The 13,817-nt window shown below is 37.1% G+C and overlaps 1 protein-coding gene across 5 annotated transcripts in view; it reads left to right on the top strand.

The window, feature by feature from the left end:
- The window catches only part of LOC121317023 (NHS-like protein 1), a 132,059-nt gene that overhangs the window by 101,995 nt on the left and 16,247 nt on the right, over positions 1-13,817 (top strand). For 4 of the 5 annotated variants that reach the window (XM_041252547.1, XM_041252548.1, XM_041252549.1 and 1 more), the window contains exons 2-3: positions 5,812-5,964; positions 13,525-13,643. In XM_041252547.1, the coding sequence (XP_041108481.1) occupies positions 5,812-5,964; positions 13,525-13,643 (272 nt within the window). Of the gene's footprint in view, positions 1-3,444; positions 3,583-5,811; positions 5,965-13,524; positions 13,644-13,817 lie in introns of those variants that run through there. The other variant, XM_041252550.1, reaches the window with a different exon arrangement.

The following is a 13,817-nucleotide window of genomic DNA, read 5'->3' on the forward strand; positions in this document are numbered from 1 at the left end:
CCATAGAAACCACAGCATAAAAAGTGTATTACACAGACTTTTATAGCATACATTTACAAGTAAAAACAATATGCACAGAACAAATCATTAGATAGCCGAACAGAACTAACTTGCATTTATTATTCTGAGCTCCGCCTCTCTCCTGGCCCACTTCGTCCTGCCGCGGAGACTTCAGACGTCTGTCAGAAGATTGTGCACAGTACTCATTAAGTGTTTTCCTCTTGCGCCCCATTTCCAAATCAAACTAGTAACTGTCACCGTGTACCTATAATAGCAAAAGCTTACTTACACCTTAACCCGCTAATTTCAAAGTTGGCGCTTTGAATGACAGGCGCTGTTGTTGGCAAATGAAAGTGCAGTCGGTCTTGATGATTGACAGTCATTTAAACGAATGAGAGCATTCTAGCGCTGCTTCAGCCAACAAGATCTATCAGAACAGGATGAAATGACTGACAGTGAAACTACACTAGCCTATTAAGAGACCACTGAGTTGACTGACAGCGACCCCTAGCCATTCAGAGCGGAATGGAGACGGGACAGACAGCAAGTATAAAAACTACACAGACTAGAGATGATTTCTTAAATTATTATTTTTCATTAGAAAAGCAAAGTGATTGGTTTTACCGACGTTTATGCTTTTATAAGTTTATTTCAGTTGAACTCATATTTTTGGGGAAATCAATGTTTAACAAGCTTTACTGACTACAATCGAAAAGTAGCAAGCCTAGTTAATTAGTCCTGTTTATGAGCACAGAGACGTTTTCAGAAATGGTAGACCACCAATAAGCGACCATGGACTGAATTTTCCACTTCTCTTGTTAAGTTGAATATACCAGTATAAGGGACATGCCATATGAAAATAAATGTTATTTAAAAAGGTAAAAGGTGTAATTACAGAAAGGGTGATTACACCATCATTACTTTTACCTTACTGAATTAAACAGTTAGGCCTCATCATTCCAGCACAGTGGAAAATAGGGCCCCATGTTTCTCTTTGTGCAACACAATGGGTTGTAGAATGATTTCAGCTTTATTTATTTGTTTATTTTAAAGTACAGCTTTCATTCTTTTTAAGTATGGCTTATTTCTGTTAGATCTTGCCTTATTTATTTATTTTTTACTTCAGCTATACAGTGAGAATTCTAAATAATAAACTAGATTATTATAATAACATCCCACAATGTACCTTTAGAAATAATTTCAAATGATGTATTTGCCCAGTGTGTTGTTTCAGATATAATACAGTTAAAGAGAAAAAAAAAAAAACTTTAGATGTACAGCCCAGCCTCATTAACATTCCTTTTACAAATAAACCTACTGCATCACCAATTCTAAAGAACCCCCTTCTACAGCTACAATAAAGTCTTGTTACTCAGCTGGCATTCAGAGCCAGAAGTACAAAACAAATGAGGTATTACCAGTACAGAAATTAAGTTTTGGTGCAAATATGCTGCAGATGTGTGCAACCTTGATAAATTTCCAAAGCAGTTCATTATCAAAGCCAAGAAATATAAATTAATAATAATAATAATAATAATAATAATAATAATAATAATAATAAATGCAGGACAACAGAAGTATTATTTGAGCAATGTTGCTAATGTTAACAGGGCGGATTTTACTGATTTTTGCTATTGTCCCACCCAGCTCGTTTTAAAAGAATAGCATTTGTTCATGAACTGTACTTAAGAATACAAACATGTTTACAGCAGCAACAGTATAAATGTAGTACATACTTTTGAAACCAATCTCCAAGATGTAGATTATTTTTGCTGTTTCTGCAGAGCTGGTCTTTTAGGGTTTTGTTCTGCTTTTGTCTCAGGGACTAAAGGCTCCCAGCCAGCCACAGAATGGCTTCGTATGCAGGAATTTTTGTTCTCAGTGCATCTCATCACCCTTGATTTGTGCCAGAGTGACCGGCACAAGTAACACAATGAAGCAGGTCAGTCGGAAAGCTAAGAAGTGCAAGCTGGGGGATGGGGACAGGATTTTGAGAATAAATTATTTCAATTCCAATCAGTCAAACTTGTTTAAAGAAAAGTAGAAGTGGCTTATAATAAATATCTTTCATTTTAAGTTAAAAAAATTGAATCGTAAATTCATATCACTCCAGTAACAGTACTGGAACAATTTACTTTTAGTGAAAATCATCCCATTTATTAAATCTGTGTGACCAATACAGGTATTGTGTTTTATCAATTGTATACCCAGATTGGGTCGGGAACTTGTAACATTCAAAAAAGCAATCGGGGAAAGACCTCCAGTTTTATACATCTTAAGACCTGCTTTCTTTATAAAGGGTCTTGTTCTCCCGGGAGGGATGAAATTTATCCCATGGTACTGTTATTTCCCCAACAGTGAAAATTTGCTGGGTTGAGCAGTCCTGAGGTTAAGTGAACGGACCTTGGCAAACCATTTAATATTGCAGATGTTTTGAGGGACTATTTAAGCACATTCATCCTGGCAAGGCAAGTGTACAATACCGCTGTATAGCCCTTGATTCATTTCTATTTACAGATGAAGATATTAAAATATGTACACTTCCTTTATTCCTAAAGAAACCTGACCCCCTCAAAGGGGCTTTCATTTCAAAAGGCAGGTAACCCAAAGCTCTCTTTTTTATTTGATTATGTGCAGTTTCTTTTATCGTTTTTTTATTTTATTTCTTTTAATTATGGAAATAGAGGTGAACGTGCCTCTTCAAGGAGAGAACAGTGATATTTTAATCAGAGCTACACAGGCAATCCCTCTTTCAACATGCCTGTAAGCCTAGACATGCCAAGGCAAAGCAAATCCAACTTGTTGGTTCTTGGTGCATTTTAGACCTATTGTGCTAGCAAATGAGACAGCAGGTTTGGAGCAATTAAAGCCCCTGCTTCAGAAGTCTGCAGAGCTGAAATGAGTTAGACAGGGGGAGGTGTAAGTTGTTAATCTCCCACCGAAATTCATGGATCATTTGCAACTCCATTGAATGTCTATTGTAAATTCTCTTCCCATAAAATAACACTGAACCCCACAACGGTGGGGGTGTGGGCATAGTGTTTGTGAAGGCTGGACAATGGATATATTGTAGACAATCCATTCGGAATTGGTAGGGGCTGCGAGGGACTCAGCAGTGTGTGCACTTGGAGATTGGAATAATACAGTAGAGGCTATGCACTTTTGATGGCTCCTGTTTTCTGCAGCAGGAGGAAAATAAGCTAAAAATCAAATAACACAGTAGCTCTGAAACCTGTACAAATGCAGCCTGGGTCAGTTTTATCTTCAGACGCCCAATTGTCTTCACTGAAGCCTTTTCTTCCACTTCATTGTGTTGTCAGGCTTTGCTAGGCAGTGCTGGGATCATGTTGCAGAAAGCAACGACTCTCCTCCTGTGGTTTTCTAGCAGAGTGCAAAGTGCCCTGTGAAGCACCGTCACCAGAGCAGCAAGCAGATTCTGCAGCAGTGCATACAACAGGACCAAGTCCGAGGATCAATGCTGTAGTAAACTTTTACAAACCATACCTTTGGAAAGATAAAAATACATAATGGTGTTTATTAGCACAAAGCTGAAATCTGTGATTAAATACTTCAAGAGAAAAGGTAAGTGTTCTTGCTTCTCCTAACAGCGGATGATCTGAGGTGCTGATTTACATATTGCTCAAAGTCAGAACGTATAGATTTTTTAAAACTATTTACTTGTGGAACTTCTTGTCTTCCATAATAAAATCCTTTACTTGTATATTGAATAATTTTAACTAATTATTATGATGTTGTTATTTATTTATTTATTCAAGGGACATTTTTTAATTTAAGTAAGGTTACTATCTGAACAAACCTGTCCTGTGGTGCAGTACAGTAGAGATCATTTTGCTACATTGAACATGCAATGCTAAAATGAAGCATATTGTAAGAAACTGCCAAACTTCACACCGATAAAACGCACTAGCCAAAATGCTTGGCACAATTACAAACCCCTACAGTACCTTGTACTGTAACAGCTCTGTTTACCGTAGGATAAAATACAATTGATCAAAAACACGAAGGTTTAAAAGTTGTAAGGCTTGTACTCTTGGGAATGTTTTTTGTACTCCTAGGGAATGAGAATGAAGACAAGGGGTTTTGTAGTGAGATGATTAATAAAAAGGGCATGGTCTTTGTAAACCAGGGTGTGTTCCCCTCTCTCACTGCCCAGAGACAATGACTTCAGTGGAAATGAAAGAGCAGCCGTAGTGCACACCTGTTTTTTGCATCTTGTCATTTGTGAAACTAGTCATGCATGATTGCTTTTACTTATGTTTTCAAATGAATGAATGTTAATACATTGGCTGTTACAGTTTTACTTCTAAGTTTTTTAAAACACTAATCACTAAAAAGCACATTCTGTCATGCACATAGTGTAATTCAGAGCTGTAACTTGTGGCTTCATAGCAGGTATTCAAGCTTATTTACCGAAATACTGTGAAGTCAGCAACGGTTCCCTATCATGCTGTTACGGGTGGAGCAGTGCATTTAATAGAAAGAGCCATGCATTCTGTGGTGCTGGTCTGTGCCAGTTATGCAGTGGGGAAGTGTGTTGTATTTAATACGATCTTTAATTCTACTGCATATGACATTGTTTTTCTATTGTGAGGGCACTGCTTTAAACTGCTTTTAGTTCAGTTTTAAGATCATCCCCTAATTTTATATATTTTATTTCATTTTTGCTTTTATCGGTAGTTTTGCTGCATGTTCTGCTGTATTGATTATGTATCATAAAGGGTTGAGAGAGTATTTTTATGATCACGGTTTGCTATGAACCTTTTCTTTTTGCTTGAGCATGCCTGGCCATCAAAGAACACATGTGGCTTTCCTTGAAATGACTGGGTCTCTTTCTCAGGCTCTAGAGTAAAACCCAATAGAGTGTCGCTCTAAACAGTCCTGTGGACAAAATCACTTTTCATTTGAGAGTGTTGGGGGGGGGGGTTTCACTGAACAAGGATCTGGGAATGGAATTGCATTCTTAATAAGGGCTTTTCAGAGCAGATTGCTGGCATCCATGAGAGAAAAGACACACAGGTTTCATCATTTGGTTAAATAATAAATGCTGGGCGTCAGTTATAAAAGACCCTCCAACCCCTATTGAGACTACAGGAGCTAGATTAGTTAAGATTAATTGGGTTATCATTTTCGTCTCTACAAAGTGAACATCTAATTTTGACATTTTTTTAAGGATTCTAACAGAAGTTGTAGAGTGTTATTGAGCTTGCCTGTGTGGTTTATGTGTGTGTATATTAATTGAAGTTAATTACAAGGTACTGAAAATGTATTTAGGTGTAACATATTGTCGCAGGTATTGGGGATTGTAATAGGGTTTTTTAAACTAGGACCTATCCACAAAGTAATGTTTCACTGAAAATTGACACCTCCAGTTCGTCTTTGTAATGTGTTGTGGTGGGCCATAGCACAGTATTCCAGCAGAGCATGGGTATTGCTGATCATGGGTAAATTATACCTTCTAATGTACTGTCTACTGCCGTGGTTATGCACCACAGTACAGTTAAAGGTTCTAAAATCAGTGATCTGTGTCTCATAGGCTTTAATAAGTCAAATTCTCTGGAATTTTGAAGTTGACTAATGCAGTTTGTAGGTCTATAATTAAGATCTTTAATAAATTATATATATTGTTCATATATATTGAACATGAACAACACATTCTTCCTACTTGTACTATCTTGTAGATCATATGCTTTGTCCTTTAAAAGAAATGGCCATGGCAGTTTGTTTCCTCTCACAAAAACAACAAGTACAACAACACAACAAGCCCTGATCTGTCTTGTTTTCTTCTTGCAGCTGTCTCTAACTTGGATGACGAGAGTAAGTGGACAGTCCATTATACAGCCCCCTGGCACCAGCAGGAGAACATCTTCCTGCCCACGAATAGACCAGCCTGTGTGGAGGACCTACACCGGCAGGCCAAGGTCAACCTGAAGACCGTGCTGCGAGGTGAGGACCTGGGGTGGTTACTATTGGGGATAATGCAAGATCTTCTTTCCAAGGCAAGGCAATTATTTACCCAAGAGAGAGCCTCGTCTAATTGTGCTCTTGCTGAAGACATCTGATTTACACTATTATAGGAAAGATCATTTTGAGTAAAAATGTATTTAGTGAGTATTAAAAACAAGTCTCTAGCTCCTCCTCTTTAGGATGTATGATGTGCATTCACAAATACAAATGTACATACATTATATGTTTGTGTATATGCACACACACACACACACACACACACACACACACACACACACAAATTGCATTTCTATCCCTCTCTGAAAACTAATAATCCAGCAGATCGACTGAGATCACAATATTATACTGTAACCGAATAACTGGGGACAAACTGTAACGTTGCCTCCTACATCAAAATTGGAATTGCCCATTTCAAGGTTACATAACCTGAGAAGGTCAGGAGAAGAATGGACTCCCAGCTCTGTTTGTCTGGTAACCATAGAGACTTTCATCAGTAAACTGATCTGCCATCATAGCCTTAAAGCAAGCAGATCATCACTGATATTGAAATGTAGCACTGTGGGTTTATTTATTTATTTATTTATTTATTTATTTATTCATTTGCATTTATATTGCACTTTTTATACAAAAGTGTCACAAAGCATTGTACAGTACATAGCAGAAAAAATACAACAAACCACAATACATTTGTATAGCATGCCACACATACAACTGCCACAGTCAGACCATTTAAATAACACTATGCACATAATACAAAAGCAGCAATTTTAAAGTTACATTAAAACCCACTAAGTTAAGAAAGTCATTTTATAAAAGTGCATTTTTAGTCTTGACTTTCCTCACAAACAAAGGCAGAGCCATTACATAATTTAGGAGCTCTACAAGAAAAACCCATACCTCCTGTGTTGCTTTTGTTGACTCTAGGAATAACCAGCATCCTGTGATCTCAGAGTGCGGTTTAGAAGATATGGGGTTAGTAACACCTGCAAATAACTAGGTGCTAATCCATTTAGGGCCTTGTAAGTTAACAGCAAACTCTTAAAATCAATTCTATACTGCACAGGGAGCCAGTGTAAAGAGGCCAAAAAGAATGTAAAAAAGGTAATTTCCTGGTTTTAGTCAGAATTCTAGCAGCAGTATTCTGAACAAGCTGCAAGAGGGACACCACACGTTTTGGGACACCAGAAAAAAAGTGCATTACAATAATCAATTCTAGATTAAACAAATGCATTAGTCTCTCTGCATCAAATATGGAAATAATTGGTCTAAGTTTGGGTGTATTTCTCAGCTGGTAAAAAGATACTTTAGTAACTGCAGTTGTATGAGTCTTGAATGATAGAGGTAACCCCCAAACTCTTAATTTCTAGTTTTAAGTATTCTGAGCCCTCCCAGCCTGTGTCCCCTGGTTCTGCTGAGCTGTTATCTTAGCTTGCACCACAATCAGCATAATCAGACATGAGCTGGTCTTCTAAATTTGGTTGAGCTTAATGCCCGCTAGAATATTAATGCAAGCTAGCCTGTCAGTTCACAAGGAGATTGGCAGGTGGTCCAGATGCTCACCTCCCTTTTTAGCTGCCACCTCTACAGTAGATTTCACAATACGTGGAACAGCAGGTGTCATCCATGTTTACTGAAGTGAACTCTTTATCGTTCTAGCTTTTATGCCAGTGACACTGCAGCAGGCTACAATATAAAGGATGAATTAATTTATTAGCATTAATAAATGTACTGAATACATTATAGGCAGACAACTATTACAAACTACTGTGAAGTGTTTTATCTTTGTATGTAAAGGCTGATATACAGTATTTCAATTATTTTTTTTATTTGGCAGATGCCTTTATCCAATGCGACTTGCAAGGTGTTACAGGGCAGTAAAGGGTTGCAATGCAAGCTTAATATTTAAATACAGTGTAGTTTACAGTAAGAGCAAATAATACTACTACGATGTAACAAGTTACATCTACAGTGACATAGTAGTGCGAGGATCGTGTATTAGCTGAGGATCCAGTAACGTGGTGCATAGCTAGATATTACCAAAACATGCAAGGAAATAAATACAATTGCATTTTCTGTCAGAAATATCCAGAAGTGGGTCTCAAAAGTGCAAATGTAATCGAGAGCAAGACTCCTTATTGTCCAGACCAATAGCAGCATCACATTATTATAATACTGTAGCATTGGCATAGCAGCAGCCAGAACGCCTGACTGACTGTCGACAGTTGAGGTGATTGTTACTGGATTAGTACATTGGGCCACGAGGATTACAGGATCAAATCCTGTTTATGGGAAACCATGAGCATGTTGAATTTATCAGCAGCACCCTGGCTTGAGGTGTTACAGTGCCCTGTGTTGAAAGCGGCAGCCCTCAGATGATATGGAGTGCCGCAGAGCTGCTGCTTTAATGATTCTGAAAAACCCATACTATAACAGATAAGGAGTATGGCTTGCTGTTTTATTTCCTTTTATAGGGACAGTGGAGGGATAACTTGTTCCCAGATTCAAACCATGAATACAAATATAGATGCACTTCTCTTTATCTACAGTGATCAAGAAAGTGCAAGGGCACTGATTCTGTAAAGAAAAAGATTTAATTATTTCTTTAGATGAGCAACGTTTGGTTTAAGTAAATATCCCACGGTGAATGCTAATCAGATGTTATCATATAGGTATTGGCAACAAGGCAGTCAACTGCTCAATATTTGCTTGCTGCAAACAAATTAATATTTAATCAGACAACCAGAGCCCTCCAGGGAGTGTGCCACAGTTTATTTTTCTTTGTGTGCATAAATATTTACAGATTTGGCTTTACTTCTAATATATGTACTGTATACTGCTGTAATTTATAAGGCAAAAGAATGCAACAAAAATCCATCTGTAATTCAACATAACTTACAAAAGTGAAGTTCTTTGAATTCTGCAGCGTTACCTTCTAATGGTTTCCAAATCACTAACAGTGGTCCTCCAATACCTGAACTTGTGGACAGATCAATCTAGGTCACAAGCCACAGCATGTTTATATTGGAGTTTCTATGAAATTCACTGGGGATCCTGCACTCAATTTCTGTCTAGATCAGAAGCACATCCATATTAATGAAAATAATTTTAAAAAAGAGGTAGAAATAATCACATTATTATTATTATTATTATTATTATTTATTATTATTATATTATTATTATTATTATAATAAGCCAACATAATTGCTGGCTACTAGTTTACTCACTATAGTGATTTTGGCTGTATAGTGATAATAATTCCAACCTGTGTGATTTTACTTTGGTGTAGCAGGGACTTAACCACCTCCTGTATCTCTGCCTTTTATTGAATATGAAACAAAAAGAAAGATCTGCCTCGAGGAGATGTTAAGTGCAGCATGTCATCAGAGCTGGAGAGGAAAATGTCATTTCAGGCAGCATTTGATTTGCAATAGCAACTTAGCCTTCTTCCAATTTGCATCTCATTTCCTTTACTGGAATTAGATTACGATCCATGTTGGAAACTTAATGTTGGTAACTTCCTTGGTGAAACCTTAATTGGTCTGTCTAAGGCTTTTTATTATGACCTGATATTGTTAAATCTCCAGAATGTCAGTGAGCCTGTGAAATCCTGGACTCACACCTGTCAAGATGGGAAAAGCCAGTTAATAATGTTTGCTCAGAACAGCAGCAATGCCTATTAATACTGGAGTCCCTCTGGGTTTTGGCCTGGGTCCTAGTTTTTTTTTCCTGTCTTCATTACTATCCTGGAAGACTTATATTTCTTATCCAATCTATTAAACAATATACACAGACACCCCAGCCCCCAACAAATAACCTAGCCATGCTGTACAAGCATTTTAGTTTTCCTCAGGAAAATAAAGAATTCCCATTGTTTTTAAAATTCTGCACATAAAATGTATGAAATACACCGACACAGTGAGGGTATGATCCTCACTTCTTGTTTTATTTTGTGTATTGTGACCTTTTGGACAACCCTTTTGAATGAGGCCCCTCAAGTATAACCTATTTTGAAATATTTTGAAAAAACAAATACAATCATTTCATTATATATATTCTTAATTAAATCTCTATATGTTTAATATCTGGTATGATTTCTTTTGGCAGGGTTTTATTTTTGAGGTTAACATATTATCGTTAAGATATCTTTTAGAACTGATGAGGCAAATTACCTTCATGACTGCACTTTATGACAAAAAGACAAATCGGGTGTTTGAGTTAGAATCTAATTAGCAAATGTTGCTGTTCCGCTCATCTATTTAAATGAATTGAATGATCACAAAAAATTGACGCGCTATGCCTGGAATTTGGCTAACAAATTGCCAATGAGATTTCCTTTGTGTCTGTCTCAACTGCACTTATTAAAAATACAGACCACGTATACGTGCACACAGGCTCACACACAGATAGATGTGTCTTTGTCATTGACTATAATCAATCGTCACATTTCCCTTGAAATCTAAAATCAAGTGGAATATAAGAAGATGTTCTTTAAAATGTGTCATCCACAAAATATCTCCTGTGTGAAGAATTAATCTCTAATTTTAATTTGTCTGTTCAGTTCCTCTACAACGGCAAATTTTAAAAAGTTTTAAAATTTTTAAAATCGTACTAATGGCTTGCTGGTGACTGCCCCATCTACTGTACCATACATCTCCTGGACCAAGTGCAATCACTAGACTGTATCAGGGTAGTTTTTTTATAATGAGTTTTATACAAACTCCCCCCCAGAGGGAGCCGGTCTCTTCCAGAGTGTTTTAATTTTAAAGTTCTTCTCTATCTAGACATCTATCTTAGTCATTATTCCCAGACATAATGTATATTTTAATGCTGTGTTGTCCTTATAAAGAGATATTTTATTAGGCTTCTTTACAAGCAAGCAACTGTGCCTCTGCGCTAAACAAATTCTAAAGAGCTTTTGACAGACAAAGTGAATAATATCCACTTTATTTTCACCTAATTAAGTGACTTGCCTTTCATGAGTTATGCTGCACGGATTAATTTCTCAAAAAGAGGTCTAACATAAAAATCAGTCTGTGTAATTCATGATTGCTAACATATGTTTCTAAAACATACAATGGTAGTGCTTTTCCAGGTTTTGTTTTAGAAAAAAAAGTGAAAAGCATCCCTTTACTAGAATACTTGTGTGATGATTTTATAATTATACTCCTATTTTAGTGTCTGTTGTCCTTTACTGGATATTTAATTTAAACATAATTGAGTTATTTTTTATAGTTAAGGTATAATGGACAAACACATTTCATATTTGACTTGCAATATTATGCTTTCAACCCTGACCTTGATCACTGCATAAAGAAGGACAATAAAACACTTTCTAGGGCATCTTGACAGCAGAGATTGATACTGCCCTCTACAAACTCTTTACTGCTTCGCACGTTCATACAATGCATGCACATTGATTGAAGTTCCTGTCAGTGCAAACTTCAAAATGGAATGACGATAGCTTGTTTGCCCAGTGTAAATGGAGAACCAGGGGGAAATCCTCTTTTCTTGTGATATCCCGGCATGGAATGGATTATGAATTTGTTCACACCAGTTGGTCAGCGTTGCTTTAGTGTGGAATTGCTGGTCCACTTCAAGGTGGTGTTACTGCAGCAGGATGTTCACACACCATTAACTGTCTGGAAGGTGGGAAGAGGAAATGGTGTGAAAGTCATGATGTGTTCCCAGTCCTCCCTTTGTCATTGTAGTTCACATCTCATTTAGGAAATCATCCTATCAGCCATTACTAGAAGGGATTACAGATTTAACAGTATACTAATATCACAGGAGCTTGAACACAAGGCATCAAAAGACATGAAGAAGCCAATCTTTGGTGAGATGATGAATACTTATATTGCATTATGTTTTTTTGCAGTTTGTAATCCGGTTTTGAAATTCATTTTAGAGTAACCTTGGGGACTGCATGCTTTAGTTCATAATCAAAGAAACGAATTGGCACTGTGTACAGTGTGAACTGAAGATACATTGAGGTATAAAATTCTAAGTAAGGTCTTTAGAGGCTTCATGTTTAGAACTGTGCACGTTATTGCAGATTTTAAAGGAGTAGCATCATTTTATTTATTTAAAAAAATAAAGTATATATATATATATATATATATATATATATATATATATATATATATATATATATATATATATATATATATATATATATATTATAATGCACACTAATTTGATCAGTAGAAGGCATTCTTGTCTTTTAATTACAGGCCCAACATTGTAGAAATCTGCACATATCAACCCTGTATTGTTAGTTGTAACCCCACTCCATAGGTCAAGCAGTACAGCCTTCACAAGAACAGAGGCACAATTTACACCCTACTTTTTGGAAGACTAGGCCAGCTTTGAGTGCCTGCACTGTCCCCCTCCCAACAAGAAGTCTCCTAAGCCAATTTTTCAGGCAGACAATTCCAGCTGTCGGCCTGTCAAAAGTTCAGTTTTGTCCCTTTCGTTTAAAGAGAAGGAGCACCGTCGCTCTACAAAGGAAGGCTTTTCATCTGTGTGGCTCCTCTGCCCGATCTCAGCTCCCTTCTTTACTTTGCCATATGCCCAGCTGTAATACTGAAGTCTGATGTAATGTAGCTTTGGGTTGTGACAGCTGCTCTGTTTGTGAGTGCTGACAGCCAATAGTAGCCAGTTGGCTAAAAGCTGCTTTTCTGTCCAAGAATTAGCCGTCGCTCAGCCTTGACACAAGACGTTTGTTTTGTTTTGAGAGCTTTATCAACAAGCTCAGCGGTGCAAAACAGGCCATGGGTTTATTGTGTTTATTTGTAGTCCCCAATCCAATCTATTTCATGTTTGTTTTGCAATATAATAACCAATTAGATTAATCATCTCATTCTTATGATTGTTCAAAGGGAATAGCAATGGAATGGTTATGTACAAAACATCTATGAGTATTTTGACATTACTTTGATGCTATTTTAGCAATATATTTGCATATTTTAATCCAGGGTAAAACTCGGTAGGATAAACCCCACCCCTTTGTTGATTGTTCACCACATTCTAATTCTGGTCTGGTTTTAAATAAGACACATAACTGTTAAAACAGTTACTGGATAGTACAGAATTAATAGACAGTACATTTCCTTTAGTAATACATTACATTATGAAAAATTAATAAAACATTGTGGCTGCTCCCTGAGTGTTGATAATAATAATAGCAATTTAAAAAAAAAAAAAGATATATGAACAGCATAGCATGCAGTTTTATTTAAATGTAGGTAGTTTTTTTTAGCAGTGGTCACTCACTTCTGTCCTGCAGCAGAAATCTATCATTGTAGTAACATCAAAAGAATTAGGAAGCTTCAGCATTGCAGGGAATGCAATTATGTACTGTAACTTCCAGATTGTTTTTTCTGGTGTGGAATAAATAAAAATGAAGTAGGAGACTGTTAGGTGAACTGTATGAGGATTTCTGTTGACATTGACAGTCAAACGGTAAAAGGAGTTACATTTCCTTAATGAGAACAAACCCATCGCTGATGCCTTTTGTTTTGTGTGTCTCCTGCCTGCCAGAATGTGACAAGCTGAGGAACGATGGATTCCGCAGTTCACAGTACTACTCTCAGGGCCCCACCTTCTCATCCAACCTGTGTGATGGCAGCCTTCCTGAGCATGACAACCCTGATAGAAAGGTAACACATTGCACTAACCTGAGCTTTAAAACCACTTCTGTACAGGATTGATTACTTTTACACTTGTCCTTAATCCCAAATATAATCTGCATTCACTGATTCCCCTGCCGACCTAAGCCCTCCCTACCTGGGCGGTGCTCAGCCAATTGTGCGCCGCCCCCTAGGAAAATTCGG

Source organism: Polyodon spathula, chromosome 6 (assembly GCF_017654505.1).
Source record: "Polyodon spathula isolate WHYD16114869_AA chromosome 6, ASM1765450v1, whole genome shotgun sequence".
NCBI classification, from domain to species: domain Eukaryota; kingdom Metazoa; phylum Chordata; class Actinopteri; order Acipenseriformes; family Polyodontidae; genus Polyodon; species Polyodon spathula.